Source organism: Salvelinus alpinus, chromosome 11, assembly GCF_045679555.1.
Source record: "Salvelinus alpinus chromosome 11, SLU_Salpinus.1, whole genome shotgun sequence".
Classification (NCBI taxonomy): Eukaryota; Metazoa; Chordata; class Actinopteri; order Salmoniformes; family Salmonidae; genus Salvelinus; species Salvelinus alpinus.
The window spans coordinates 72,747,925-72,773,029 of record NC_092096.1 but is presented as its reverse complement, the minus strand read 5'-3'; the positions used below and the strand labels follow the sequence as shown (position 1 = coordinate 72,773,029).

The window sequence follows — 25,105 nt, the reverse complement described above, 5'->3', positions numbered from 1 at the left end:
CCATGTCTGACTGTGAGTTCTAGGAGTTAGGAGACACATTATATACCTTACTGTGAGTTCTAGGAGTTAGGAGACACATTATATACCTTACTGTGAGTTCTAGGAGTTAGGAGACACATTATATACCTTACTGTGAGTTCTAGGAGTTAGGAGACACATTATATACCTTACTGTGAGTTCTAGGAGTTAGGAGACACATTATATACCTTACTGTGAGTTCTAGGAGTTAGGAGACACATTATATACCTTACTGTGAGTTCTAGGAGTTAGGAGACACATTATATACCTTACTGTGAGTTCTAGGAGTTAGGAGACACATTATATACCTTACTGTGAGTTCTAGGAGTTAGGAGACACATTATATACCTGACTGTGAGTTCTAGGAGTTAGGAGACACATTATATACCTTACTGTGAGTTCTAGGAGTTAGGAGACACATTATATACCTTACTGTGAGTTCTAGGAGTTAGGAGACACATTATATACCTTACTGTGAGTTCTAGGAGTTAGGAGACACAATATAGTCCTTATTCTTTAGCATTGTCTATACTTTGCTCTTCAGAGTGGCTACATTAGGTTGTATAATGTTTCAGGTTTCATAACAGCTCATTGTTCCTCTGTCTCTGCCTCAGTACCCAGGGTGCAGTTCAGGGAAGTGGAGCTCCGGGTGGACGAGGCCGACGGGCGGGCGGTTGCCGTGGTAACCCGCGACGGCGACCTAAGCCTCACCTCCGTGGTCAGATGTTACACGCGCCAGGGTTCCGCCCAGGTGATGATGGACTACGATGAGAGACCAGACACTGATGACTCCGTCGTCACCTTCAGGCCAGGTAAGAGAGAGTATGGGTCTTTTCATTAGAGAAAGTACAAACAGATGGACATCAGGACAGATTGGAAGGTGTGTCCTCATTTTGCTGTTTTTCATCTGACGTCCCCATTTGTCACATAAACGTGTGTGTGTGTTTGTTCGTGTGTGTATGGACGTTTTTAACTATTCTTGTGGGGACCAGAAGTCCCTACAAGAATAGTAAACTAACAAAAAATTGACCAACTGGGGACATTTTGTTGGTCCCCACAAGGTCAAATGCTATTTGTAAGGGGTTTAGGGTTAAGGTTGGGATTAGTGTTAGGGTTAGTTTAGGGTTAGGAGCTAGGGTTAGTTTAGGGTTAGGAGCTAGGGTTAGTTTAGGGTTAGTTTAGGGTTAGTTTAGGGTTAGGAGCTAGGGTTAGTTTAGGGTTAGGGTTAGGAGCTAGGGTTAGTTTTAGGGTTAGTTTAGGGTTAGGAGCTAGGGTTAGTTTAGGGTTAGGAGCTAGGGTTAGTTTAGGGTTAGGGGCTAGGGTTAGTTTAGGGTTAGTTTAGGGTTAGGAGCTAGGGTTAGTTTAGGGTTAGGAGCTAGGGTTAGTTTAGGGTTAGGGGCTAGGGTTAGTTTAGGGTTAGTTTTAGGGTTAGTTTAGGGTTAGGAGCTAGGGTTAGTTTAGGGTTAGGAGCTAGGGTTAGTTTAGGGTTAGTTTAGGGTTAGGAGCTAGGGTTAGTTTAGGGTTAGTTTAGGGTTAGGAGCTAGGGTTAGTTTAGGGTTAGTTTAGGGTTAGGAGCTAGGGTTAGTTTAGGGTTAGTTTAGGGTTAGGAGCTAGGGTTAGTTTAGGGTTAGGAGCTAGGGTTAGTTTAGGGTTAGGGGCTAGGGTTAGTTTAGGGTTAGTTTTAGGGTTAGTTTAGGGTTAGGAGCTAGGGTTAGGGGCTAGGGTTAGTTTAGGGTTAGGGGCTAGGGTTAGGGGCTAGGGTTAGTTTAGGGTTAGGAGCTAGGGTTAGGGGCTAGGGTTAGTTTAGGGTTAGGAGCTAGGGTTAGTTTAGGGTTAGGGGCTAGGGTTAGGTTTAGGGTTAGTTTTAGGGTTAGTTTAGGGTTAGGAGCTAGGGTTAGTTTAGGGTTGGGAGCTAGGGTTAGGGTTAGGAGCTAGGGTTAGTTTAGGCTTAGGGTTAGGGAAAATAGGATTTTGAATGGGACTGAAATGTGTGTCCCCACAAGGTTAGCTGTACAAGACTGTGTGTGTTTGTGTGTGTGTGTGTGTGTGTGTGTGTGTGTGTAGGTGAGCGTGAGCAGCAATGTATCGTGACTCTGGTTGACGACTTAGAGTTTGAGGAAGAGGAAGAGTTTCGCCTGGTCCTCGGAATCCCCAGAAGCCAATCAGATCTGGGCTTGTTGCTGGGTGAGCAGAAGGAGATAGTCATCAGGATCACTGATAGTAGAGACAGTAAGAAAAATTATTGATTGATGATTTATTGATTGATTGACTGACTGTCAGGCTGATTGATTGACTGACTGTCAGGCTGATTGATTGACTGACTGTCAGGCTGATTGATTGACTGACTGTCAGGCTGATTGATTGATTGACTGGCTGATTGACTGGCTGATTTACTGGCTGACTGTCTGATTGCCTGATTGATTGACTGACTGACTGTCTGATTGCCTGATTGATTAATTAATTGATGTTTCCAGAGTCTGTGATCAGGTTCTCCGAGCCTCGATACACGGTGAGTGAGCCGGTTGCCCCCGGCGAGGTAACCGTGCTGAGGGTTGCCGTGCGGCGCCATGGCGACGTCTCCAGGGTGTCGGTAGTGCGTGTGCACACTAAAGATGGCTCTGCCCACTCTGGACAAGACTACAACCCTCTGTCACAGGGTGAGGAGGGGCAAGAGAGGGGAGGAGGAGAGGGGAGGAGGGGGGAGGGAGAGAGATGACCGAGAGAAAGAGAGTGAAAGAGAGAGAAAGAGAGTGAAAGAGCGGTACACAATACAGAGAGAGTATGGATTTCCAAAATAGGGAAAAAATCTACAACTAGAAAAACAAACAACTATAACTTGCTCGTTGCCCGTTTCCCCAGAGCTGGTGTTTTCTGAGGGCCAGACAGAGTGTCTGGTAGAGGTAGAGGTTCTGTATGATGAGGAGGGAGAGATGAGAGAGACCTTCACCCTACAGCTCACACCTGACCAACATATGGTGGCTGACACACAGGTGAGAGACATGAGACAGGTGAGACACCAAACCAAATCCAAAATCACTCCAATTTAGTTGAACATCTAACCGTGATTAAGCTGATGAAAGTCAATTGTTGAGTAGAGACCAGTAGAGACCATTACAGACCAGTAGAGACCATTACAGACCAGTAGAGATCAGTAGAGACCAGTAGAGACCAGTAGAGACTAGTAGAGACCATTACAGATCAGAAGAGTCCAGTAAAGGCCATTACAGACCAGTAGAGACCATTACAGACCAGTAGAGACTAGTAGAGACCAGTAGAGGCCATTACAGACCAGTGGAGGCCATTACAGATCAGTAGAGGCCATTACAGACCAGTAGAGACTAGTAGAGGCCAGTAGAGGCCATTACAGACCAGTAGAGGCCATTACAGACCAGTAGAGGCCAGTAAGGTCTAGTAGAACTTGTAGAGACCAGTAGAGACTGAGTAGAGACCAGTAGAGACCAGTAGAGGCCATTACAGACCAGTAGAGGTCATTACAGACCAGTAGAGGCCATTACAGACTAGTAGAGACTAGTAGAGACCAATAGAGGCCATTACAGACCCGTAGAGGCCATTACAGACCAGTAGAGATTAGTAGAGACCAGTAGAGACCAGTAGAGGCCATTACAGACCAGTAGAGGCCATTACAGACCAGTAGAGGCCATTACAGACCAGTAGAGACTAGTAGAGACCAATAGAGGCCATTACAGACCAGTAGAGGCCATTACAGACCAGTAGAGATTAGTAGAGACCAGTAGAGACCAGTAGAGGCCATTACAGACCAGTAGAGGCCATTACAGACCAGTAGAGGCCATTACAGACCAGTAGAGGCCAGTAGGTCTACTAGAGACTAGTAGAGACCAGTAGAGACCGAGTAGAGACCTGTAGAGGCCATTACAGACCAGTAGAGGCCATTACAGACCAGTAGAGGCCATTACAGACCAGTAGAAGCCATTACAGACCAGTAGAGACTAGTAGAGACCAGTAGAGACCAGTAGAGACTAGTAGAGACCAGTAGATTATAGTAGAGACCAGTAGAGACCAGTAGAGTCTAGTAGAGACCAGTAGAGTCTAGTAGAGACCAGTACAGACCGGTATAGACCAGTAGAGACCAGTAGAGACCAGTAGAGTCTAGTAGAGACTAGTAGAGACCAGTAGAGACTAGTAGAGACCAGTAGAGACCAGTAGAGACTAGTAGAGACCGGTACAGACCGGTACAGACCGGTACAGACCGGTATAGACCAATAGAGACCAGTAGAGTCTAGTAGAGACCAGTAGAGACCAGTATAGACCAGTATAGAGCAGTAGAGACTAGTAGAGACTAGTAGAGACCAGTAGAGACCAGTAGAGACCAGTAGAGTCTAGTAGAGACCAGTAGAGACCAGTAGAGACTAGTAGAGACTAGTAGAGACCAGTAGAGACCAGTAGAGTCTAGTAGAGACCAGTAGAGACTGGTAGAGACCAGTAGAGACCAGTAGAGACCAGTAGAGACCAGTAGAGACTAGTAGAGACCAGTAGAGACCAGTGGAGTCTAGTAGAGACCGGTAGAGACTGGTAGAGACCAGTAGAGACCAGTAGAGACTAGTAGAAATCACAGGATGGATAAAAGACTTTTGCATCTGTTTTTTGCCTCCCTCCTCCAGGTGACCAAGGCGACAGTGTTCATTGAGGAGAAGGAGGGGGGTGATGTGTGGGGCATCACGTTCCCTGCTGTACCCCTCGTGGTGTCCTTACTGGTCTATGATGACCCAACCCTCGCGCCGACCCCAACCAGCCCCCACCCCCCCACCGGGTACCCCCTTGTGTGTGTGACGGTGAGTTGCTCACCCTCCGACATACAGTGCATTCGGAAAGTATTCAGACCCCTTGACCTTTTCTACATTTAGTTACATTACAGCCTTATTCTAAAATGGATTAAATGGTTTTCTTTTCTCAACAATCTACACACAATATCCAATAATGAGAAAGCAAAAACATTTTTTCATCAAGGATCTCTCTGTACTTTGCTCCGTTCATCTTTCCCTCAATCCTGACTAGTCTCCCAGTCCCTGCCACTGAAAGACATCCCCATAGCATGATGCTGCCACCACCATGCTTCACTGTAGGGATGGTGCCAGGTTTCCTCCAGACGTGACGCTTGGCATTCAGGCCAAAGAGTTCAATCTTGGTTTCATCAGACCAGAGAATCTTGTTTCTCATGGTCTGAGAGTCTTTAGGTGCCTTTTGGCAAACTCCAAGCGGGCTGTCATGTGCCTTTTACTGAGGAGTGTCTTCAGTCTGGCCACTCTACCATAAAGGCCTGATTGGTGGAGTGCTGCAGAGAAGGTTCTCCCATCTCCACAGAGGAACTCTGGAGCTCTGTCAGAGTGGCCATCGGGTTCTTGTTCACCTCCCTGACCAAGGCCCTTCTCTCCTGGCTGGGCGGCCAGCTCTAGGAACAGTCTTTGTGGTACCAAACTTCTTCCATTTAAGAATGATGGAGCTCGGTCTCCCGAGTGGTGCAGCGGTCTAAGGCTGAATCGCAGTGCTAGAGGCGTCACTACAGATCCGGGTTCGAACCCAGGCTGTATCACATGATCGGGAGTCCCATAGGGTGGCACACAATTGGCCCAGCGTCGTCCAGGTTATGGGAGGTTTTTGCTGGGGGGGGCTTCACTTGGCTCATTGCGCTTGTAGCGACTCCTTGTGGCGGCCCGGGCACCTGCAGGCTGACTTCAGTTGTCAGTTGAACGGTGTTTCCTCCAACACACTGGTGCGGCTGTCTTCCAGGTTAAGCGGACGGGTGTTATTAAGAAGCGTGGTTTGGCGGGTCATGTTTCAGAGGATGCATGACACGACCTTTGCCTCCCGAGACGGTTGGGGAGTTACAGCGACGAGACAAGATCGTATTTGGGGAGAAAAACGGGGTATAAAAAATAATAAATAAAAATAAAATGATCGAGGCCACTTTGTTCTTGGGGACGTTCAATGCTGCAGACATGTTTTGGTACCCTTCCCCAGATCTGTGCCTCGACACAATCCTGTCTCGGAGCTCTACGAACAACTCCTTCGACCTCATGGCTTGGTTTTTGCTCTGACATGCACTGTCAACTGTGGGGCCTTATATAGACAGGTGTGTGCCTTTCCAAATCATGTCCAATCAATTGCATTTACCACAGGTGGACTCAAATGAAGTTGTAGAAACATCTCAAGGATGATTAATGTAAACAGGAAGCACCTGAGCTCAATTTCCAGTCTCATAGCAAAATGTCTGAATACTTATGTAAATACGTTTTTTTTTTTTATAAATTTGCAAACATTTCTAAATACCTGTTTTGGCTTTGTAATTATGGGGTATTGTGTGTAGATTGATGATGGAAAATGTTTTTATTTAATCCATTTTAGAATAAGGCTGTAACGTAACAAAATGTGGGAAAAGGGAAGTGGCCTGAATACTTTCTGAATGTACTGTAGGACCATATATGGTTGGGAAAACCCTCAAATATCTCCATGGTAACCGTGTTTTGTACCCCTCCCCCATCCGCCTTCCTCATTTTCAGGCCTGTGACCCCCGCTACCCAGACTATAGTCGTACCCTGTCTCTCTGCGTCTCCGAGGGTATCAACAACACCCTGACGGAGTACCGCTGGCTCCTGGGATCCCCAGGGACTCCTGACGGCGTAGCTAGCCCACCGAGGGAGCTCGACGCTGGGACCTTCCTCACGTCTACCAGGTTCACAATCCAAGAACCCCTCGAATAAACTATACAACTAACACCTTTATTACTGCACATGTCTTACAAGCTCTGTCTTTTCTGATAGCTGCTTCATTGAGGAAAGTTTTAGTTACAGTGACTGTGATATGAGTTTGTCTCTCCTAACTACCTTAAGTAGGAAGCACTAACTATATACAGGAAGTTACCCTGGATAAGAGCGTCTGCTAATTGGCCAAAATGTAACATGTAAAAAGGGGAAAGAAAGGTAAGAGGTAATCTGCTCTGAAAGTTAATACAACATGAGGTTGTGAATGAATGCACTATAGTTGAGCCCTTTCCTTTCCTCCACCAGGTTAGAGTTGAGCCCTTTCCTTTCCTCCACCAGGTTAGAGTTGAGCCCTTTCCTTTCCTCCTCCAGGTTAGAGTTGAGCCCTTTCCTTTCCTCCACCAGGTTAGAGTTGAGCCCTTTCCTTTCCTCCTCCAGGTTAGAGTTGAGCCCTTTCCTCTACCAGGTTAGAGTTGAGCCCTTTCCTTTCCTCCACCAGGTTAGAGTTGAGCCCTTTCCTGTCCTCTACCAGGTTAGAGTTGAGCCCTTTCCTGTCCTCCACCAGGTTAGAGTTGAGCCCTTTCCTTTCCTCTACCAGGTTAGAGTTGAGCCCTTTCCTTCCTCCACCAGGTTAGAGTTGAGCTCTTTCCTTTCCTCTACCAGGTTAGAGTTGAGCCCTTTCCTTTCCTCTACCAGGTTAGAGTTGAGCCCTTTCCTTTCCTCCACCAGGTTAGAGTTGAGCTCTTTCCTTTCCTCTACCAGGTTAGAGTTGAGCCCTTTCCTTTCCTCCACCAGGTTAGAGTTGAGCCCTTTCCTTTCCTCCACCAGGTTAGAGTTGAGCCCTTTCCTTTCCTCCACCAGGTTAGAGTTGAGCCCTTTCCTTTCCTCCACCAGGTTAGAGTTGAGCCCTTTCCTTTCCTCTACCAGGTTAGAGTTGAGCCCTTTCCTTTCCTCCACCAGGTTAGAGTTGAGCCCTTTCCTTTCCTCCACCAGGTTAGAGTTGAGCCCTTTCCTTTCCTCCACCAGGTTAGAGTTGAGCCCTTTCCTTTCCTCCACCAGGTTAGAGTTGAGCCCTTTCCTTTCCTCTACCAGGTTAGAGTTGAGCCCTTTCCTTTCCTCCACCAGGTTAGAGTTGAGCCCTTTCCTTTCCTTTCCTCCACCAGGTTAGAGTTGAGCTCTTTCCTTTCCTTCCTCCACCAGGTTAGAGTTGAGCCCTTTCCTTTCCTCCACCAGGTTAGAGTTGAGCCCTTTCCTTTCCTTTCCTCCACCAGGTTAGAGTTGAGCCCTTTCCTTTCCTCTACCAGGTTAGAGTTGAGCCCTTTCCTTTCCTTTCCTCCACCAGGTTAGAGTTGAGCCCTTTCCTTCCCTCCACCAGGTTAGAGTTGAGCCCTTTCCTTTCCTCCACCAGGTTAGAGTTGAGCCCTTTCCTTTCCTTTCCTCCACCAGGTTAGAGTTGAGCTCTTTCCTTTCCTCCACCAGGTTAGAGTTGAGCCCTTTCCTTTCCTCCACCAGGTTAGAGTTGAGCCCTTTCCTTTCCTCCACCAGGTTAGAGTTGAGCCCTTTCCTTTCCTCTACCAGGTTAGAGTTGAGCCCTTTCCTTTCCTCCACCAGGTTAGAGTTGAGACCTTTCCTTTCCTTCCCTCCACCAGGTTAGAGTTGAGCCCTTTCCTTTCCTTCCTCTACCAGGTTAGAGTTGAGCCCTTTCCTTTCCTTCCTCTACCAGGTTAGAGTTGAGCCCTTTCCTTTCCTTCCTCTACCAGGTTAGAGTTGAGCCCTTTCCTTTCCTCCACCAGGTTAGAGTTGAGCCCTTTCCTTTCCTTTCCTCCACCAGGTTAGAGTTGAGCCCTTTCCTTTCCTTCCTCTACCAGGTTAGAGTTGAGCCCTTTCCTTTCCTCCACCAGGTTAGAGTTGAGCCCTTTCCTTTCCTTTCCTCCACCAGGTTAGAGTTGAGCCCTTTCCTTTCCTCCACCAGGTTAGAGTTGAGCCCTTTCCTTTCCTTCCCTCCACCAGGTTAGAGTTGAGCCCTTTCCTTTCCTCTACCAGGTTAGAGTTGAGCTCTTTCCTTTCCTTTCCTCCACCAGGTTAGAGTTGAGCCCTTTCCTTTCCTCCACCAGGTTAGAGTTGAGCCCTTTCCTTTCCTTTCCTCCACCAGGTTAGAGTTGAGCTCTTTCCTTTCCTTCCTCCACCAGGTTAGAGTTGAGCCCTTTCCTTTCCTCCACCAGGTTAGAGTTGAGCCCTTTCCTTTCCTCCACCAGGTTAGAGTTGAGCCCTTTCCTTTCCTCTACCAGGTTAGAGTTGAGCCCTTTCCTTTCCTTTCCTCCACCAGGTTAGAGTTGAGCCCTTTCCTTCCCTCCACCAGGTTAGAGTTGAGCCCTTTCCTTTCCTCCACCAGGTTAGAGTTGAGCCCTTTCCTTTCCTTTCCTCCACCAGGTTAGAGTTGAGCTCTTTCCTTTCCTCCACCAGGTTAGAGTTGAGCCCTTTCCTTTCCTCCACCAGGTTAGAGTTGAGCCCTTTCCTTTCCTCCACCAGGTTAGAGTTGAGCCCTTTCCTTTCCTCTACCAGGTTAGAGTTGAGCCCTTTCCTTTCCTCCACCAGGTTAGAGTTGAGACCTTTCCTTTCCTTCCCTCCACCAGGTTAGAGTTGAGCCCTTTCCTTTCCTTCCTCTACCAGGTTAGAGTTGAGCCCTTTCCTTTCCTTCCTCTACCAGGTTAGAGTTGAGCCCTTTCCTTTCCTTCCTCTACCAGGTTAGAGTTGAGCCCTTTCCTTTCCTCCACCAGGTTAGAGTTGAGCCCTTTCCTTTCCTTTCCTCCACCAGGTTAGAGTTGAGCCCTTTCCTTTCCTTCCTCTACCAGGTTAGAGTTGAGCCCTTTCCTTTCCTCCACCAGGTTAGAGTTGAGCCCTTTCCTTTCCTTCCCTCCACCAGGTTAGAGTTGAGCCCTTTCCTTTCCTCTACCAGGTTAGAGTTGAGCTCTTTCCTTTCCTTTCCTCCACCAGGTTAGAGTTGAGCCCTTTCCTTTCCTCCACCAGGTTAGAGTTGAGCCCTTTCCTTTCCTCCACCAGGTTAGAGTTGAGCCCTTTCCTTTCCTCTACCAGGTTAGAGTTGAGCTCTTTCCTTTCCTCCACCAGGTTAGAGTTGAGCCCTTTCCTTTCCTCCACCAGGTTAGAGTTGAGCCCTTTCCTTTCCTCCACCAGGTTAGAGTTGAGCTCTTTCCTTTCCTTTCCTCTACCAGGTTAGAGTTGAGCCCTTTCCTTTCCTTTCCTCCACCAGGTTAGAGTTGAGCCCTTTCCTTTCCTCTACCAGGTTAGAGTTGAGCCCTTTCCTTGCCTCTACCAGGTTAGAGTTGAGCCCTTTCCTTTCCTTTCCTCCACCAGGTTAGAGTTGAGCCCTTTCCTTTCCTCTACCAGGTTAGAGTTGAGCCCTTTCCTTTCCTTTCCTCCACCAGGTTAGAGTTGAGCCCTTTCCTTCCCTCCACCAGGTTAGAGTTGAGCCCTTTCCTTTCCTTTCCTCCACCAGGTTAGAGTTGAGCTCTTTCCTTTCCTCCACCAGGTTAGAGTTGAGCCCTTTCCTTTCCTCCACCAGGTTAGAGTTGAGCCCTTTCCTTTCCTCCACCAGGTTAGAGTTGAAAACTTTCCTTTCCTCTACCAGGTTAGAGTTGAGCCCTTTCCTTTCCTCCACCAGGTTAGAGTTGAGCCCTTTCCTTTCCTTCCCTCCACCAGGTTAGAGTTGAGCCCTTTCCTTTCCTTCCTCTACCAGGTTAGAGTTGAGCCCTTTCCTTTCCTTCCTCTACCAGGTTAGAGTTGAGCCCTTTCCTTTCCTCCACCAGGTTAGAGTTGAGCCCTTTCCTTTCCTTTCCTCCACCAGGTTAGAGTTGAGCCCTTTCCTTTCCTCCACCAGGTTAGAGTTGAGCCCTTTCCTTTCCTTCCTCTACCAGGTTAGAGTTGAGCCCTTTCCTTTCCTCCACCAGGTTAGAGTTGAGCCCTTTCCTTTCCTTCCCTCCACCAGGTTAGAGTTGAGCCCTTTCCTTTCCTCTACCAGGTTAGAGTTGAGCTCTTTCCTTTCCTTTCCTCCACCAGGTTAGAGTTGAGCCCTTTCCTTTCCTCCACCAGGTTAGAGTTGAGCTCTTTCCTTTCCTTTCCTCTACCAGGTTAGAGTTGAGCCCTTTCCTTTCCTCCACCAGGTTAGAGTTGAGCTCTTTCCTTTCCTCCACCAGGTTAGAGTTGAGCCCTTTCCTTTCCTCCACCAGGTTAGAGTTGAGCTCTTTCCTTTCCTCCACCAGGTTAGAGTTGAGGCCTTTCCTTTCCTCCACCAGGTTAGAGTTGAGCCCTTTCCTTTCCTCCACCAGGTTAGAGTTGAGCCCTTTCCTTTCCTCCACCAGGTTAGAGTTGAGCCCTTTCCTTTCCTCCACCAGGTTAGAGTTGAGCCCTTTCCTTTCCTCCACCAGGTTAGAGTTGAGCCCTTTCCTTTCCTCCACCAGGTTAGAGTTGAGCCCTTTCCTTTCCTCTACCAGGTTAGAGTTGAGCCCTTTCCTTTCCTCCACCAGGTTAGAGTTGAGCCCTTTCCTTTCCTCCACCAGGTTAGAGTTGAGCCCTTTCCTTTCCTTTCCTCCACCAGGTTAGAGTTGAGCCCTTTCCTTTCCTCTACCAGGTTAGAGTTGAGCCCTTTCCTTTCCTTTCCTCCACCAGGTTAGAGTTGAGCCCTTTCCTTTCCTCTACCAGGTTAGAGTTGAGCCCTTTCCTTTCCTCTACCAGGTTAGAGTTGAGCCCTTTCCTTTCCTTTCCTCCACCAGGTTAGAGTTGAGCCCTTTCCTTTCCTCTACCAGGTTAGAGTTGAGCCCTTTCCTTTCCTTTCCTCCACCAGGTTAGAGTTGAGCCCTTTCCTTCCCTCCACCAGGTTAGAGTTGAGCCCTTTCCTTTCCTCCACCAGGTTAGAGTTGAGCCCTTTCCTTTCCTTTCCTCCACCAGGTTAGAGTTGAGCTCTTTCCTTTCCTCCACCAGGTTAGAGTTGAACCCTTTCCTTTCCTCCACCAGGTTAGAGTTGAGCCCTTTCCTTTCCTCCACCAGGTTAGAGTTGAGCCCTTTCCTTTCCTCTACCAGGTTAGAGTTGAGCCCTTTCCTTTCCTTTCCTCCACCAGGTTAGAGTTGAGCCCTTTCCTTTCCTTCCCTCCACCAGGTTAGAGTTGAGCCCTTTCCTTTCCTTCCTCTACCAGGTTAGAGTTGAGCCCTTTCCTTTCCTTCCTCTACCAGGTTAGAGTTGAGCCCTTTCCTTTCCTCCACCAGGTTAGAGTTGAGCCCTTTCCTTTCCTTTCCTCCACCAGGTTAGAGTTGAGCCCTTTCCTTTCCTTTCCTCCACCAGGTTAGAGTTGAGCCCTTTCCTTTCCTTCCTCTACCAGGTTAGAGTTGAGCCCTTTCCTTTCCTCCACCAGGTTAGAGTTGAGCCCTTTCCTTTCCTTCCCTCCACCAGGTTAGAGTTGAGCCCTTTCCTTTCCTCTACCAGGTTAGAGTTGAGCTCTTTCCTTTCCTTTCCTCCACCAGGTTAGAGTTGAGCCCTTTCCTTTCCTCCACCAGGTTAGAGTTGAGCCCTTTCCTTTCCTTTCCTCCACCAGGTTAGAGTTGAGCCCTTTCCTTTCCTCCACCAGGTTAGAGTTGAGCCCTTTCCTTTCCTTTCCTCCACCAGGTTAGAGTTGAGCCCTTTCCTTTCCTCTACCAGGTTAGAGTTGAGCTCTTTCCTTTCCTCCACCAGGTTAGAGTTGAGCTCTTTCCTTTCCTTTCCTCCACCAGGTTAGAGTTGAGCTCTTTCCTTTCCTTTCCTCCACCAGGTTAGAGTTGAGCCCTTTCCTTTCCTCCACCAGGTTAGAGTTGAGCTCTTTCCTTTCCTTTCCTCCACCAGGTTAGAGTTGAGCCCTTTCCTTTCCTTTCCTCCACCAGGTTAGAGTTGAGCCCTTTCCTTTCCTCTACCAGGTTAGAGTTGAGCCCTTTCCTTTCCTCCACCAGGTTAGAGTTGAGCTCTTTCCTTTCCTTTCCTCCACCAGGTTAGAGTTGAGTCCTTTCCTTTCCTTCCTCTACCAGGTTAGCGTTGAGCCCTTTCCTTTCCTCCACCAGGTTAGAGTTGAGCCCTTTCCTTTCTTTCCTCCACCAGGTTAGAGTTGAGCTCTTTCCTTTCCTTTCCTCTAACAGGTTAGAGTTGAGCTCTTTCCTTTCCTTTCCTCCACCAGGTTAGAGTTGAGCCCTTTCCTTTCCTCCACCAGGTTAGAGTTGAGCCCTTTCCTTCCTCCACCAGGTTAGAGTTGAGCTCTTTCCTTTCCTTTCCTCTACCAGGTTAGAGTTGAGCCCTTTCCTTTCCTCCACCAGGTTAGAGTTGAGCTCTTTCCTTTCCTCTACCAGGTTAGAGTTGAGCCCTTTCCTTTCCTCCACCAGGTTAGAGTTGAGCTCTTTCCTTTCCTTTCCTCCACCAGGTTAGAGTTGAGCTCTTTCCTTTCCTTTCCTCTACCAGGTTAGAGTTGAGCTCTTTCCTTTCCTTTCCTCTACCAGGTTAGAGTTGAGCCCTTTCCTTTCCTCCACCAGGTTAGAGTTGAGCTCTTTCCTTTCCTCCACCAGGTTAGAGTTGAGCCCTTTCCTTTCCTTTCCTCCACCAGGTTAGAGTTGAGCCCTTTCCTTTCCTCCACCAGGTTAGAGTTGAGCCCTTTCCTTTCCTCCACCAGGTTAGAGTTGAGCCCTTTCCTTTCCTCCACCAGGTTAGAGTTGAGCCCTTTCCTTTCCTTCCCTCTACCAGGTTAGAGTTGAGCCCTTTCCTTTCCTTTCCTCCACCAGGTTAGAGTTGAGCCCTTTCCTTTCCTCCACCAGGTTAGAGTTGAGCCCTTTCCTTTCCTCCACCAGGTTAGAGTTGAGCTCTTTCCTTTCCTTTCCTCCACCAGGTTAGAGTTGAGCCCTTTCCTTTCCTTTCCTCCACCAGGTTAGAGTTGAGCCCTTTCCTTTCCTCTACCAGGTTAGAGTTGAGCCCTCCTTTCCTCCACCAGGTTAGAGTTGAGCTCTTTCCTTTCCTTTCCTCCACCAGGTTAGAGTTGAGTCCTTTCCTTTCCTTCCTCTACCAGGTTAGCGTTGAGCCCTTTCCTTTCCTCCACCAGGTTAGAGTTGAGCCCTTTCCTTTCTTTCCTCCACCAGGTTAGAGTTGAGCTCTTTCCTTTCCTTTCCTCTACCAGGTTAGAGTTGAGCTCTTTCCTTTCCTTTCCTCCACCAGGTTAGAGTTGAGCCCTTTCCTTTCCTTTCCTCCACCAGGTTAGAGTTGAGCCCTTTCCTTCCTCCACCAGGTTAGAGTTGAGCTCTTTCCTTTCCTTTCCTCTACCAGGTTAGAGTTGAGCCCTTTCCTTTCCTCCACCAGGTTAGAGTTGAGCTCTTTCCTTTCCTCTACCAGGTTAGAGTTGAGCCCTTTCCTTTCCTCCACCAGGTTAGAGTTGAGCTCTTTCCTTTCCTTTCCTCCACCAGGTTAGAGTTGAGCTCTTTCCTTTCCTTTCCTCTACCAGGTTAGAGTTGAGCCCTTTCCTTTCCTTTCCTCTACCAGGTTAGAGTTGAGCTCTTTCCTTTCCTTTCCTCTACCAGGTTAGAGTTGAGCCCTTTCCTTTCCTCCACCAGGTTAGAGTTGAGCTCTTTCCTTTCCTCCACCAGGTTAGAGTTGAGCCCTTTCCTTTCCTTTCCTCCACCAGGTTAGAGTTGACCCCTTTCCTTTCCTCCACCAGGTTAGAGTTGAGCCCTTTCCTTTCCTCCACCAGGTTAGAGTTGAGCCCTTTCCTTTCCTCCACCAGGTTAGAGTTGAGCCCTTTCCTTTCCTTCCCTCTACCAGGTTAGAGTTGAGCCCTTTCCTTTCCTTTCCTCCACCAGGTTAGAGTTGAGCCCTTTCCTTTCCTCCACCAGGTTAGAGTTGAGCCCTTTCCTTTCCTCCACCAGGTTAGAGTTGAGCCCTTTCCTTTCCTTCCTCTACCAGGTTAGAGTTGAGCCCTTTCCTTTCCTCCACCAGGTTAGAGTTGAGCCCTTTCCTTTCCTCCACCAGGTTAGAGTTGAGCCCTTTCCTTTCCTCCACCAGGTTAGAGTTGAGCCCTTTCCTTTCCTTTCCTCCACCAGGTTAGAGTTGAGCCCTTTCCTTTCCTTCACCAGGTTAGAGTTGAGCCCTTTCCTTTCCTCCACCAGGTTAGAGTTGAGCCCTTTCCTTTCCTCCACCAGGTTAGAGTTGAGCCCTTTCCTTTCCTCCACCAGGTTAGAGTTGAGCCCTTTCCTTTCCTTTCCTCTACCAGGTTAGAGTTGAGCCCTTTCCTTTCCTCCACCAGGTTAGAGTTGAGCCCTTTCCTTTCCTCCACCAGGTTAGAGTTGAGCTCTTTCCTTTCCTTTCCTCTACCAGGTTAGAGTTGAGCCCTTTCCTTTCCTCCACCAGGTTAGAGTTGAGCTCTTTCCTTTCCTCCACCAGGTTAGAGTTGAGCCCTTTCCTTTCCTCCACCAGGTTAGAGTTGAGCCCTTTCCTTTCCTTTCCTTTACCAGGTTAGAGTTGAGCCCTTTCCTTCCTCTACCAGGTTAGAGTTGAGCCCTTTCCTTTCCTCCACCAGGTTAGAGTTGAGCCCTTTCCTTTCCTTTCCTCCACCAGGTTAGAGTTGAGCCCTTTCCTTTCCTTTCCTCCACCAGGTTAGAGTTGAGCCCTTTCCTTTCCTTTCCTCCACCAGGTTAGAGTTGAGCCCTTTCCTTTCCTTTCCTCCACCAGGTTAGAGTTGAGCTCTTTCCTTTCCTTTCCTCCACCAGGTTAGAGTTGAGCTCTTTCCTTTCCTTTCCTCCACCAGGTTAGAGTTGAGCCCTTTCCTTTCCTTTCCTCCACCAGGTTAGAGTTGAGCCCTTTCCTTTCCTACACCAGGTTAGAGTTGAGCCCTTTCCTTCCCTCCACCAGGTTAGAGTTGAGCCCTTTCCTTTCCTTTCCTCTACCAGGTTAGAGTTGAGCTCTTTCCTTTCCTTTCCTCCACCAGGTTAGAGTTGAGCCCTTTCCTTTCCTCCACCAGGTTAGAGTTGAGCCCTTTCCTTTCCTCCACTAGGTTAGAGTTGAGCCCTTTCCTTTCCTACACCAGGTTAGAGTTGAGCCCTTTCCTTCCCTCCACCAGGTTAGAGTTGAGCACTTTCCTTTCCTTTCCTCCACCAGGTTAGAGTTGAGCCCTTTCCTTTCCTTTCCTCCACCAGGTTAGAGTTGAGCCCTTTCCTTTCCTACACCAGGTTAGAGTTGAGCCCTTTCCTTCCCTCCACCAGGTTAGAGTTGAGCCCTTTCCTTTTCTTTCCTCTACCAGGTTAGAGTTGAGCTCTTTCCTTTCCTTTCCTCCACCAGGTTAGAGTTGAGCCCTTTCCTTTCCTCCACCAGGTTAGAGTTGAGCCCTTTCCTTTCCTCCACTAGGTTAGAGTTGAGCCCTTTCCTTTCCTACACCAGGTTAGAGTTGAGCCCTTTCCTTCCCTCCACCAGGTTAGAGTTGAGCACTTTCCTTTCCTTTCCTCCACCAGGTTAGAGTTGAGCCCTTTCCTTTCCTTTACCAGGTTAGAGTTGAGCTCTTTCCTTTCCTTTCCTCCACCAGGTTAGAGTTGAGCCCTTTCCTTTCCTCCACCAGGTTAGAGTTGAGCCCTTTCCTTCCCTCCACCAGGTTAGAGTTGAGCACTTTCCTTTCCTTTCCTCCACCAGGTTAGAGTTGAGCCCTTTCCTTTCCTTTCCTCCACCAGGTTAGAGTTGAGCCCTTTCCTTTCCTACACCAGGTTAGAGTTGAGCCCTTTCCTTCCCTCCACCAGGTTAGAGTTGAGCCCTTTCCTTTCCTTTCCTCTACCAGGTTAGAGTTGAGCTCTTTCCTTTCCTTTCCTCCACCAGGTTAGAGTTGAGCCCTTTCCTTTCCTCCACCAGGTTAGAGTTGAGCCCTTTCCTTTCCTCCACTAGGTTAGAGTTGAGCCCTTTCCTTTCCTACACCAGGTTAGAGTTGAGCCCTTTCCTTCCCTCCACCAGGTTAGAGTTGAGCACTTTCCTTTCCTTTCCTCCACCAGGTTAGAGTTGAGCCCTTTCCTTTCCTTTCCTTTACCAGGTTAGAGTTGAGCTCTTTCCTTTCCTTTCCTCCACCAGGTTAGAGTTGAGCCCTTTCCTTTCCTCCACCAGGTTAGAGTTGAGCCCTTTCCTTTCCTACACCAGGTTAGAGTTGAGCCCTTTCCTTTCCTCCACCAGGTTAGAGTTGAGCCCTTTCCTTTCCTCTACCAGGTTAGAGTTGAGCCCTTTCCTTTCCTCCACCAGGATAGAGTTGAGCCCTTTCCTTTCCTTTCCTCTACCAGGTTAGAGTTGAGCCCTTTCCTTTCCTTTCCTCCACCAGGTTAGAGTTGAGCTCTTTCCTTTCCTCCACTAGGTTAGAGTTGAGCCCTTTCCTTTCCTACACCAGGTTAGAGTTGAGCCCTTTCCTTCCCTCCACCAGGTTAGAGTTGAGCACTTTCCTTTCCTTTCCTCCACCAGTTTAGAGTTGAGCCCTTTCCTTTCCTTTCCTCCACCAGGTTAGAGTTGAGCCCGTTCCTTTCCTACACCAGGTTAGAGTTGAGCCCTTTCCTTCCCTCCACCAGGTTAGAGTTGAGCCCTTTCCTTTCCTTTCCTCTACCAGGTTAGAGTTGAGCTCTTTCCTTTCCTTTCCTCCACCAGGTTAGAGTTGAGCCCTTTCCTTTCCTCCACCAGGTTAGAGTTGAGCCCTTTCCTTTCCTCCACTAGGTTAGAGTTGAGCCCTTTCCTTTCCTACACCAGGTTAGAGTTGAGCCCTTTCCTTCCCTCCACCAGGTTAGAGTTGAGCACTTTCCTTTCCTTTCCTCCACCAGGTTAGAGTTGAGCCCTTTCCTTTCCTTTCCTTTACCAGGATAGAGTTGAGCTCTTTCCTTTCCTTTCCTCCACCAGGTTAGAGTTGAGCCCTTTCCTTTCCTCCACCAGGTTAGAGTTGAGCCCTTTCCTTTCCTCCACCAGGTTAGAGTTGAGCCCTTTCCTTTCCTACACCAGGTTAGAGTTGAGCCCTTTCCTTTCCTCTACCAGGTTAGAGTTGAGCCCTTTCCTTTCCTCCACCAGGTTAGAGTTGAGCCCTTTCCTTTCCTTTCCTCTACCAGGTTAGAGTTGAGCCCTTTCCTTTCCTTTCCTCCACCAGGTTAGAGTTGAGCTCTTTCCTTTCCTTTCCTCCACCAGGTTAGAGTTGAGCCCTTTCCTTTCCTTTCCTCCACCAGGTTAGAGTTGAGCTCTTTCCTTTCCTTTCCTCCACCAGGTTAGAGTTGAGCTCTTTCCTTTCCTTTCCTCCACCAGGTTAGAGTTGAGCTCTTTCCTTTCCTTTCCTCCACCAGGTTAGAGTTGAGCTCTTTCCTTTCCTTTCCTCCACCAGGTTAGAGTTGAGCCCTTTCCTTTCCTTTCCTCCACCAGGTTAGAGTTGAGCCCTTTCCTTTCCTCTACCAGGTTAGAGTTGAGCCCTTTCCTTTCCTTTCCTCCACCAGGTTAGAGTTGAGCCCTTTCCTTTCCTCTACCAGGTTAGAGTTGAGCCCTTTCCTTTCCTCCACCAGGTTAGAGTTGAGCCCTTTCCTTTCCTCCACCAGGTTAGAGTTGAGCCCTTTCCTTTCCTTTCCTCCACCAGGTTAGAGTTGAGCCCTTTCCTCTACCAGGTTAGAGTTGAGCCCTTTCCTTCCTCCACCAGGTTAGAGTTGAGCTCTTTCCTTTCCTTTCCTCTACCAGGTTAGAGTTGAGCCCTTTCCTTTCCTCCACCAGGTTAGAGTTGAGCTCTTTCCTTTCCTCTACCAGGTTAGAGTTGAGCCCTTTCCTTTCCTCCACCAGGTTAGAGTTGAGCTCTTTCCTTTCCTTTCCTCCACCAGGTTAGAGTTGAGCTCTTTCCTTTCCTTTCCTCTACCAGGTTAGAGTTGAGCCCTTTCCTTTCCTTTCCTCTACCAGGTTAGAGTTGAGCTCTTTCCTTTCCTTTCCTCTACCAGGTTAGAGTTGAGCCCTTTCCTTTCCTCCACCAGGTTAGAGTTGAGCTCTTTCCTTTCCTCCACCAGGTTAGAGTTGAGCCCTTTCCTTTCCTCCACCAGGTTAGAGTTGAGCCCTTTCCTTTCCTCCACCAGGTTAGAGTTGAGCCCTTTCCTTTCCTTCACCAGGTTAGAGTTGAGCCCTTTCCTTTCCTCCACCAGGTTAGAGTTGAGCCCTTTCCTTTCCTCCACCAGGTTAGAGTTGAGCCCTTTCCTTTCCTCCACCAGGTTAGAGTTGAGCTCTTTCCTTTCCTCCACCAGGTTAGAGTTGAGCCCTTTCCTTTCCTTTCCTCCACCAGGTTAGAGTTGAGCCCTTTCCTTTCCTCCACCAGGTTAGAGTTGAGCCCTTTCCTTTCCTCCACCAGGTTAGAGTTGAGCCCTTTCCTTTCCTCCACCAGGTTAGAGTTGAGCCCTTTCCTTTCCTTCCCTCTACCAGGTTAGAGTTGAGCCCTTTCCTTTCCTTTCCTCCACCAGGTTAGAGTTGAGCCCTTTCCTTTCCTCCACCAGGTTAGAGTTGAGCCCTTTCCTTTCCTCCACCAGGTTAGAGTTGAGCCCTTTCCTTTCCTTCCTCTACCAGGTTAGAGTTGAGCCCTTTCCTTTCCTCCACCAGGTTAGAGTTGAGCCCTTTCCTTTCCTCCACCAGGTTAGAGTTGAGCCCTTTCCTTTCCTCCACCAGGTTAGAGTTGAGCCCTTTCCTTTCCTTTCCTCCACCAGGTTAGAGTTGAGCCCTTTCCTTTCCTTCACCAGGTTAGAGTTGAGCCCTTTCCTTTCCTCCACCAGGTTAGAGTTGAGCCCTTTCCTTTCCTCCACCAGGTTAGAGTTGAGCCCTTTCCTTTCCTCCACCAGGTTAGAGTTGAGCCCTTTCCTTTCCTTTCCTCTACCAGGTTAGAGTTGAGCCCTTTCCTTTCCTCCACCAGGTTAGAGTTGAGCCCTTTCCTTTCCTCCACCAGGTTAGAGTTGAGCTCTTTCCTTTCCTTTCCTCTACCAGGTTAGAGTTGAGCCCTTTCCTTTCCTCCACCAGGTTAGAGTTGAGCTCTTTCCTTTCCTCCACCAGGTTAGAGTTGAGCCCTTTCCTTTCCTCCACCAGGTTAGAGTTGAGCCCTTTCCTTTCCTTTCCTCTACCAGGTTAGAGTTGAGCCCTTTCCTTCCTCTACCAGGTTAGAGTTGAGCCCTTTCCTTTCCTCCACCAGGTTAGAGTTGAGCCCTTTCCTTTCCTTTCCTCCACCAGGTTAGAGTTGAGCCCTTTCCTTTCCTTTCCTCCACCAGGTTAGAGTTGAGCCCTTTCCTTTCCTTTCCTCCACCAGGTTAGAGTTGAGCCCTTTCCTTTCCTTTCCTCCACCAGGTTAGAGTTGAGCTCTTTCCTTTCCTTTCCTCCACCAGGTTAGAGTTGAGCTCTTTCCTTTCCTTTCCTCCACCAGGTTAGAATTGAGCCCTTTCCTTTCCTCCACCAGGTTAGAGTTGAGCCCTTTCCTTTCCTCCACCAGGTTAGAGTTGAGCCCTTTCCTTTCCTCCACCAGGTTAGAGTTGAGCCCTTTCCTTTCCTTCCCTCTACCAGGTTAGAGTTGAGCCCTTTCCTTTCCTCCACCAGGTTAGAGTTGAGCCCTTTCCTTTCCTCCACCAGGTTAGAGTTGAGCCCTTTCCTTTCCTTCCTCTACCAGGTTAGAGTTGAGCCCTTTCCTTTCCTCCACCAGGTTAGAGTTGAGCCCTTTCCTTTCCTCCACCAGGTTAGAGTTGAGCCCTTTCCTTTCCTCCACCAGGTTAGAGTTGAGCCCTTTCCTTTCCTCCACCAGGTTAGAGTTGAGCCCTTTCCTTTCCTTCACCAGGTTAGAGTTGAGCCCTTTCCTTTCCTCCACCAGGTTAGAGTTGAGCCCTTTCCTTTCCTCCACCAGGTTAGAGTTGAGCCCTTTCCTTTCCTCCACCAGGTTAGAGTTGAGCTCTTTCCTTTCCTCCACCAGGTTAGAGTTGAGCCCTTTCCTTTCCTTTCCTCCACCAGGTTAGAGTTGAGCCCTTTCCTTTCCTCCACCAGGTTAGAGTTGAGCCCTTTCCTTTCCTCCACCAGGTTAGAGTTGAGCCCTTTCCTTTCCTCCACCAGGTTAGAGTTGAGCCCTTTCCTTTCCTTCCCTCTACCAGGTTAGAGTTGAGCCCTTTCCTTTCCTTTCCTCCACCAGGTTAGAGTTGAGCCCTTTCCTTTCCTCCACCAGGTTAGAGTTGAGCCCTTTCCTTTCCTCCACCAGGTTAGAGTTGAGCCCTTTCCTTTCCTTCCTCTACCAGGTTAGAGTTGAGCCCTTTCCTTTCCTCCACCAGGTTAGAGTTGAGCCCTTTCCTTTCCTCCACCAGGTTAGAGTTGAGCCCTTTCCTTTCCTCCACCAGGTTAGAGTTGAGCCCTTTCCTTTCCTTTCCTCCACCAGGTTAGAGTTGAGCCCTTTCCTTTCCTTCACCAGGTTAGAGTTGAGCCCTTTCCTTTCCTCCACCAGGTTAGAGTTGAGCCCTTTCCTTTCCTTTCCTCTACCAGGTTAGAGTTGAGCCCTTTCCTTTCCTCCACCAGGTTAGAGTTGAGCCCTTTCCTTTCCTTTCCTCTACCAGGTTAGAGTTGAGCCCTTTCCTTTCCTCCACCAGGTTAGAGTTGAGCCCTTTCCTTTCCTCCACCAGGTTAGAGTTGAGCTCTTTCCTTTCCTTTCCTCTACCAGGTTAGAGTTGAGCCCTTTCCTTTCCTCCACCAGGTTAGAGTTGAGCTCTTTCCTTTCCTCCACCAGGTTAGAGTTGAGCCCTTTCCTTTCCTCCACCAGGTTAGAGTTGAGCCCTTTCCTTTCCTTTCCTCTACCAGGTTAGAGTTGAGCCCTTTCCTTCCTCTACCAGGTTAGAGTTGAGCCCTTTCCTTTCCTCCACCAGGTTAGAGTTGAGCCCTTTCCTTTCCTTTCCTCCACCAGGTTAGAGTTGAGCCCTTTCCTTTCCTTTCCTCCACCAGGTTAGAGTTGAGCCCTTTCCTTTCCTTTCCTCCACCAGGTTAGAGTTGAGCCCTTTCCTTTCCTTTCCTCCACCAGGTTAGAGTTGAGCTCTTTCCTTTCCTTTCCTCCACCAGGTTAGAGTTGAGCTCTTTCCTGTCCTTTCCTCCACCAGATTAGAGTTGAGCCCTTTCCTTTCCTTTCCTCCACCAGGTTAGAGTTGAGCCCTTTCCTTTCCTACACCAGGTTAGAGTTGAGCCCTTTCCTTCCCTCCACCAGGTTAGAGTTGAGCCCTTTCCTTTCCTTTCCTCTACCAGGTTAGAGTTGAGCTCTTTCCTTTCCTTTCCTCCACCAGGTTAGAGTTGAGCCCTTTCCTTTCCTCCACCAGGTTAGAGTTGAGCCCTTTCCTTTCCTCCACTAGGTTAGATTTGAGCCCTTTCCTTTCCTACACCAGGTTAGAGTTGAGCCCTTTCCTTCCCTCCACCAGGTTAGAGTTGAGCACTTTCCTTTCCTTTCCTCCACCAGGTTAGAGTTGAGCCCTTTCCTTTCCTTTACCAGGTTAGAGTTGAGCTCTTTCCTTTCCTTTCCTCCACCAGGTTAGAGTTGAGCCCTTTCCTTTCCTCCACCAGGTTAGAGTTGAGCCCTTTCCTTTCCTCCACCAGGTTAGAGTTGAGCCCTTTCCTTTCCTACACCAGGTTATAGTTGAGCCCTTTCCTTTCCTCCACCAGGTTAGAGTTGAGCCCTTTCCTTTCCTCTACCAGGTTAGAGTTGAGCCCTTTCCTTTCCTCCACCAGGTTAGAGTTGAGCCCTTTCCTTTCCTTTCCTCTACCAGGTTAGAGTTGAGCCCTTTCCTGTCCTTTCCTCCACCAGGTTAGAGTTGAGCTCTTTCCTTTCCTTTCCTCCACCAGGTTAGAGTTGAGCCCTTTCCTTTCCTTTCCTCCACCAGGTTAGAGTTGAGCTCTTTCCTTTCCTTTCCTCCACCAGGTTAGAGTTGAGCTCTTTCCTTTCCTTTCCTCCACCAGGTTAGAGTTGAGCTCTTTCCTTTCCTTTCCTCCACCAGGTTAGAGTTGAGCTCTTTCCTTTCCTTTCCTCCACCAGGTTAGAGTTGAGCCCTTTCCTTTCCTCCACCAGGTTAGAGTTGAGCCCTTTCCTTTCCTCTACCAGGTTAGAGTTGAGCCCTTTCCTTTCCTCCACCAGGTTAGAGTTGAGCCCTTTCCTTTCCTCCACCAGGTTAGAGTTGAGCCCTTTCCTTTCCTTTCCTCCACCAGGTTAGAGTTGAGCCCTTTCCTCTACCAGGTTAGAGTTGAGCCCTTTCCTTTCCTCCACCAGGTTAGAGTTGAGCCCTTTCCTTTCCTTTCCTCTACCAGGTTAGAGTTGAGCCCTTTCCTTTCCTTTCCTCCACCAGGTTAGAGTTGAGCCCTTTCCTCTACCAGGTTAGAGTTGAGCCCTTTCCTTTCCTCCACCAGGTTAGAGTTGAGCCCTTTCCTTTCCTCCACCAGGTTAGAGTTGAGCCCTTTCCTCTACCAGGTTAGAGTGGAGCCCTTTCCTTTCCTCCACCAGGTTAGAGTTGAGCCCTTTCCTCTACCAGGTTAGAGTTGAGCCCTTTCCTTTCCTCTACCAGGTTAGAGTTGAGCTCTTTCCTTTCCTCTACCAGGTTAGAGTTGAGCCCTTTCCTTTCCTCTACCAGGTTATAGTTGAGCTCTTTCCTTTCCTTTCCTCCACCAGGTTAGAGTTGAGCCCTTTCCTTTCCTCCACCAGGTTAGAGTTGAGCACTTTCCTTTCCTCCACTAGGTTAGATTTGAGCCCTTTCCTTTCCTACACCAGGTTAGAGTTGAGCCCTTTCCTTCCCTCCACCAGGTTAGAGTTGAGCACTTTCCTTTCCTTTCCTCCACCAGGTTAGAGTTGAGCCCTTTCCTTTCCTTTACCAGGTTAGAGTTGAGCTCTTTCCTTTCCTTTCCTCCACCAGGTTAGAGTTGAGCCCTTTCCTTTCCTCCACCAGGTTAGAGTTGAGCCCTTTCCTTTCCTCCACCAGGTTAGAGTTGAGCCCTTTCCTTTCCTACACCAGGTTATAGTTGAGCCCTTTCCTTTCCTCCACCAGGTTAGAGTTGAGCCCTTTCCTTTCCTCTACCAGGTTAGAGTTGAGCCCTTTCCTTTCCTCCACCAGGTTAGAGTTGAGCCCTTTCCTTTCCTTTCCTCTACCAGGTTAGAGTTGAGCCCTTTCCTTTCCTTTCCTCCACCAGGTTAGAGTTGAGCTCTTTCCTTTCCTTTCCTCCACCAGGTTAGAGTTGAGCCCTTTCCTTTCCTTTCCTCCACCAGGTTAGAGTTGAGCTCTTTCCTTTCCTTTCCTCCACCAGGTTAGAGTTGAGCTCTTTCCTTTCCTTTCCTCCACCACGTTAGAGTTGAGCTCTTTCCTTTCCTTTCCTCCACCAGGTTAGAGTTGAGCTCTTTCCTTTCCTTTCCTCCACCAGGTTAGAGTTGAGCCCTTTCCTTTCCTCCACCAGGTTAGAGTTGAGCCCTTTCCTTTCCTCTACCAGGTTAGAGTTGAGCCCTTTCCTTTCCTCCACCAGGTAAGAGTTGAGCCCTTTCCTTTCCTCCACCAGGTTAGAGTTGAGCCCTTTCCTTTCCTTTCCTCCACCAGGTTAGAGTTGAGCCCTTTCCTCTACCAGGTTAGAGTTGAGCCCTTTCCTTTCCTCCACCAGGTTAGAGTTGAGCCCTTTCCTTTCCTCTACCAGGTTAGAGTTGAGCCCTTTCCTTTCCTTTCCTCCACCAGGTTAGAGTTGAGCCCTTTCCTCTACCAGGTTAGAGTTGAGCCCTTTCCTTTCCTCCACCAGGTTAGAGTTGAGCCCTTTCCTTTCCTCCACCAGGTTAGAGTTGAGCCCTTTCCTCTACCAGGTTAGAGTGGAGCCCTTTCCTTTCCTCCACCAGGTTAGAGTTGAGCCCTTTCCTCTACCAGGTTAGAGTTGAGCCCTTTCTTTTCCTCTACCAGGTTAGAGTTGAGCTCTTTCCTTTCCTCTACCAGGTTAGAGTTGAGCCCTTTCCTTTCCTCTACCAGGTTATAGTTGAGCTCTTTCCTTTCCTTTCCTCCACCAGGTTAGAGTTGAGCCCTTTCCTTTCCTCCACCAGGTTAGAGTTGAGCCCTTTCCTTTCCTCCACTAGGTTAGATTTGAGCCCTTTCCTTTCCTACACCAGGTTAGAGTTGAGCCCTTTCCTTCCCTCCACCAGGTTAGAGTTGAGCACTTTCCTTTCCTTTCCTCCACCAGGTTAGAGTTGAGCCCTTTCCTTTCCTTTACCAGGTTAGAGTTGAGCTCTTTCCTTTCCTTTCCTCCACCAGGTTAGAGTTGAGCCCTTTCCTTTCCTTTCCTCTACCAGGTTAGAGTTGAGCCCTTT

General features: G+C 48.8%; 1 protein-coding gene across 1 annotated transcript in view; it reads left to right on the top strand.

The window, feature by feature from the left end:
- The window catches only part of LOC139534763 (FRAS1-related extracellular matrix protein 2-like), a 77,537-nt gene that overhangs the window by 26,270 nt on the left and 26,162 nt on the right, over positions 1–25,105 (top strand). The window contains exons 18-24 of the mRNA XM_071334189.1: positions 1–12; positions 633–830; positions 2,083–2,247; positions 2,493–2,675; positions 2,878–3,008; positions 4,659–4,829; positions 6,555–6,727. The exon at positions 1–12 is cut by the window's left edge and continues 198 nt beyond it. Coding sequence (XP_071190290.1) covers positions 1–12; positions 633–830; positions 2,083–2,247; positions 2,493–2,675; positions 2,878–3,008; positions 4,659–4,829; positions 6,555–6,727 — 1,033 coding nt within the window. The remainder of the gene's footprint in view (positions 13–632; positions 831–2,082; positions 2,248–2,492; positions 2,676–2,877; positions 3,009–4,658; positions 4,830–6,554; positions 6,728–25,105) is intronic.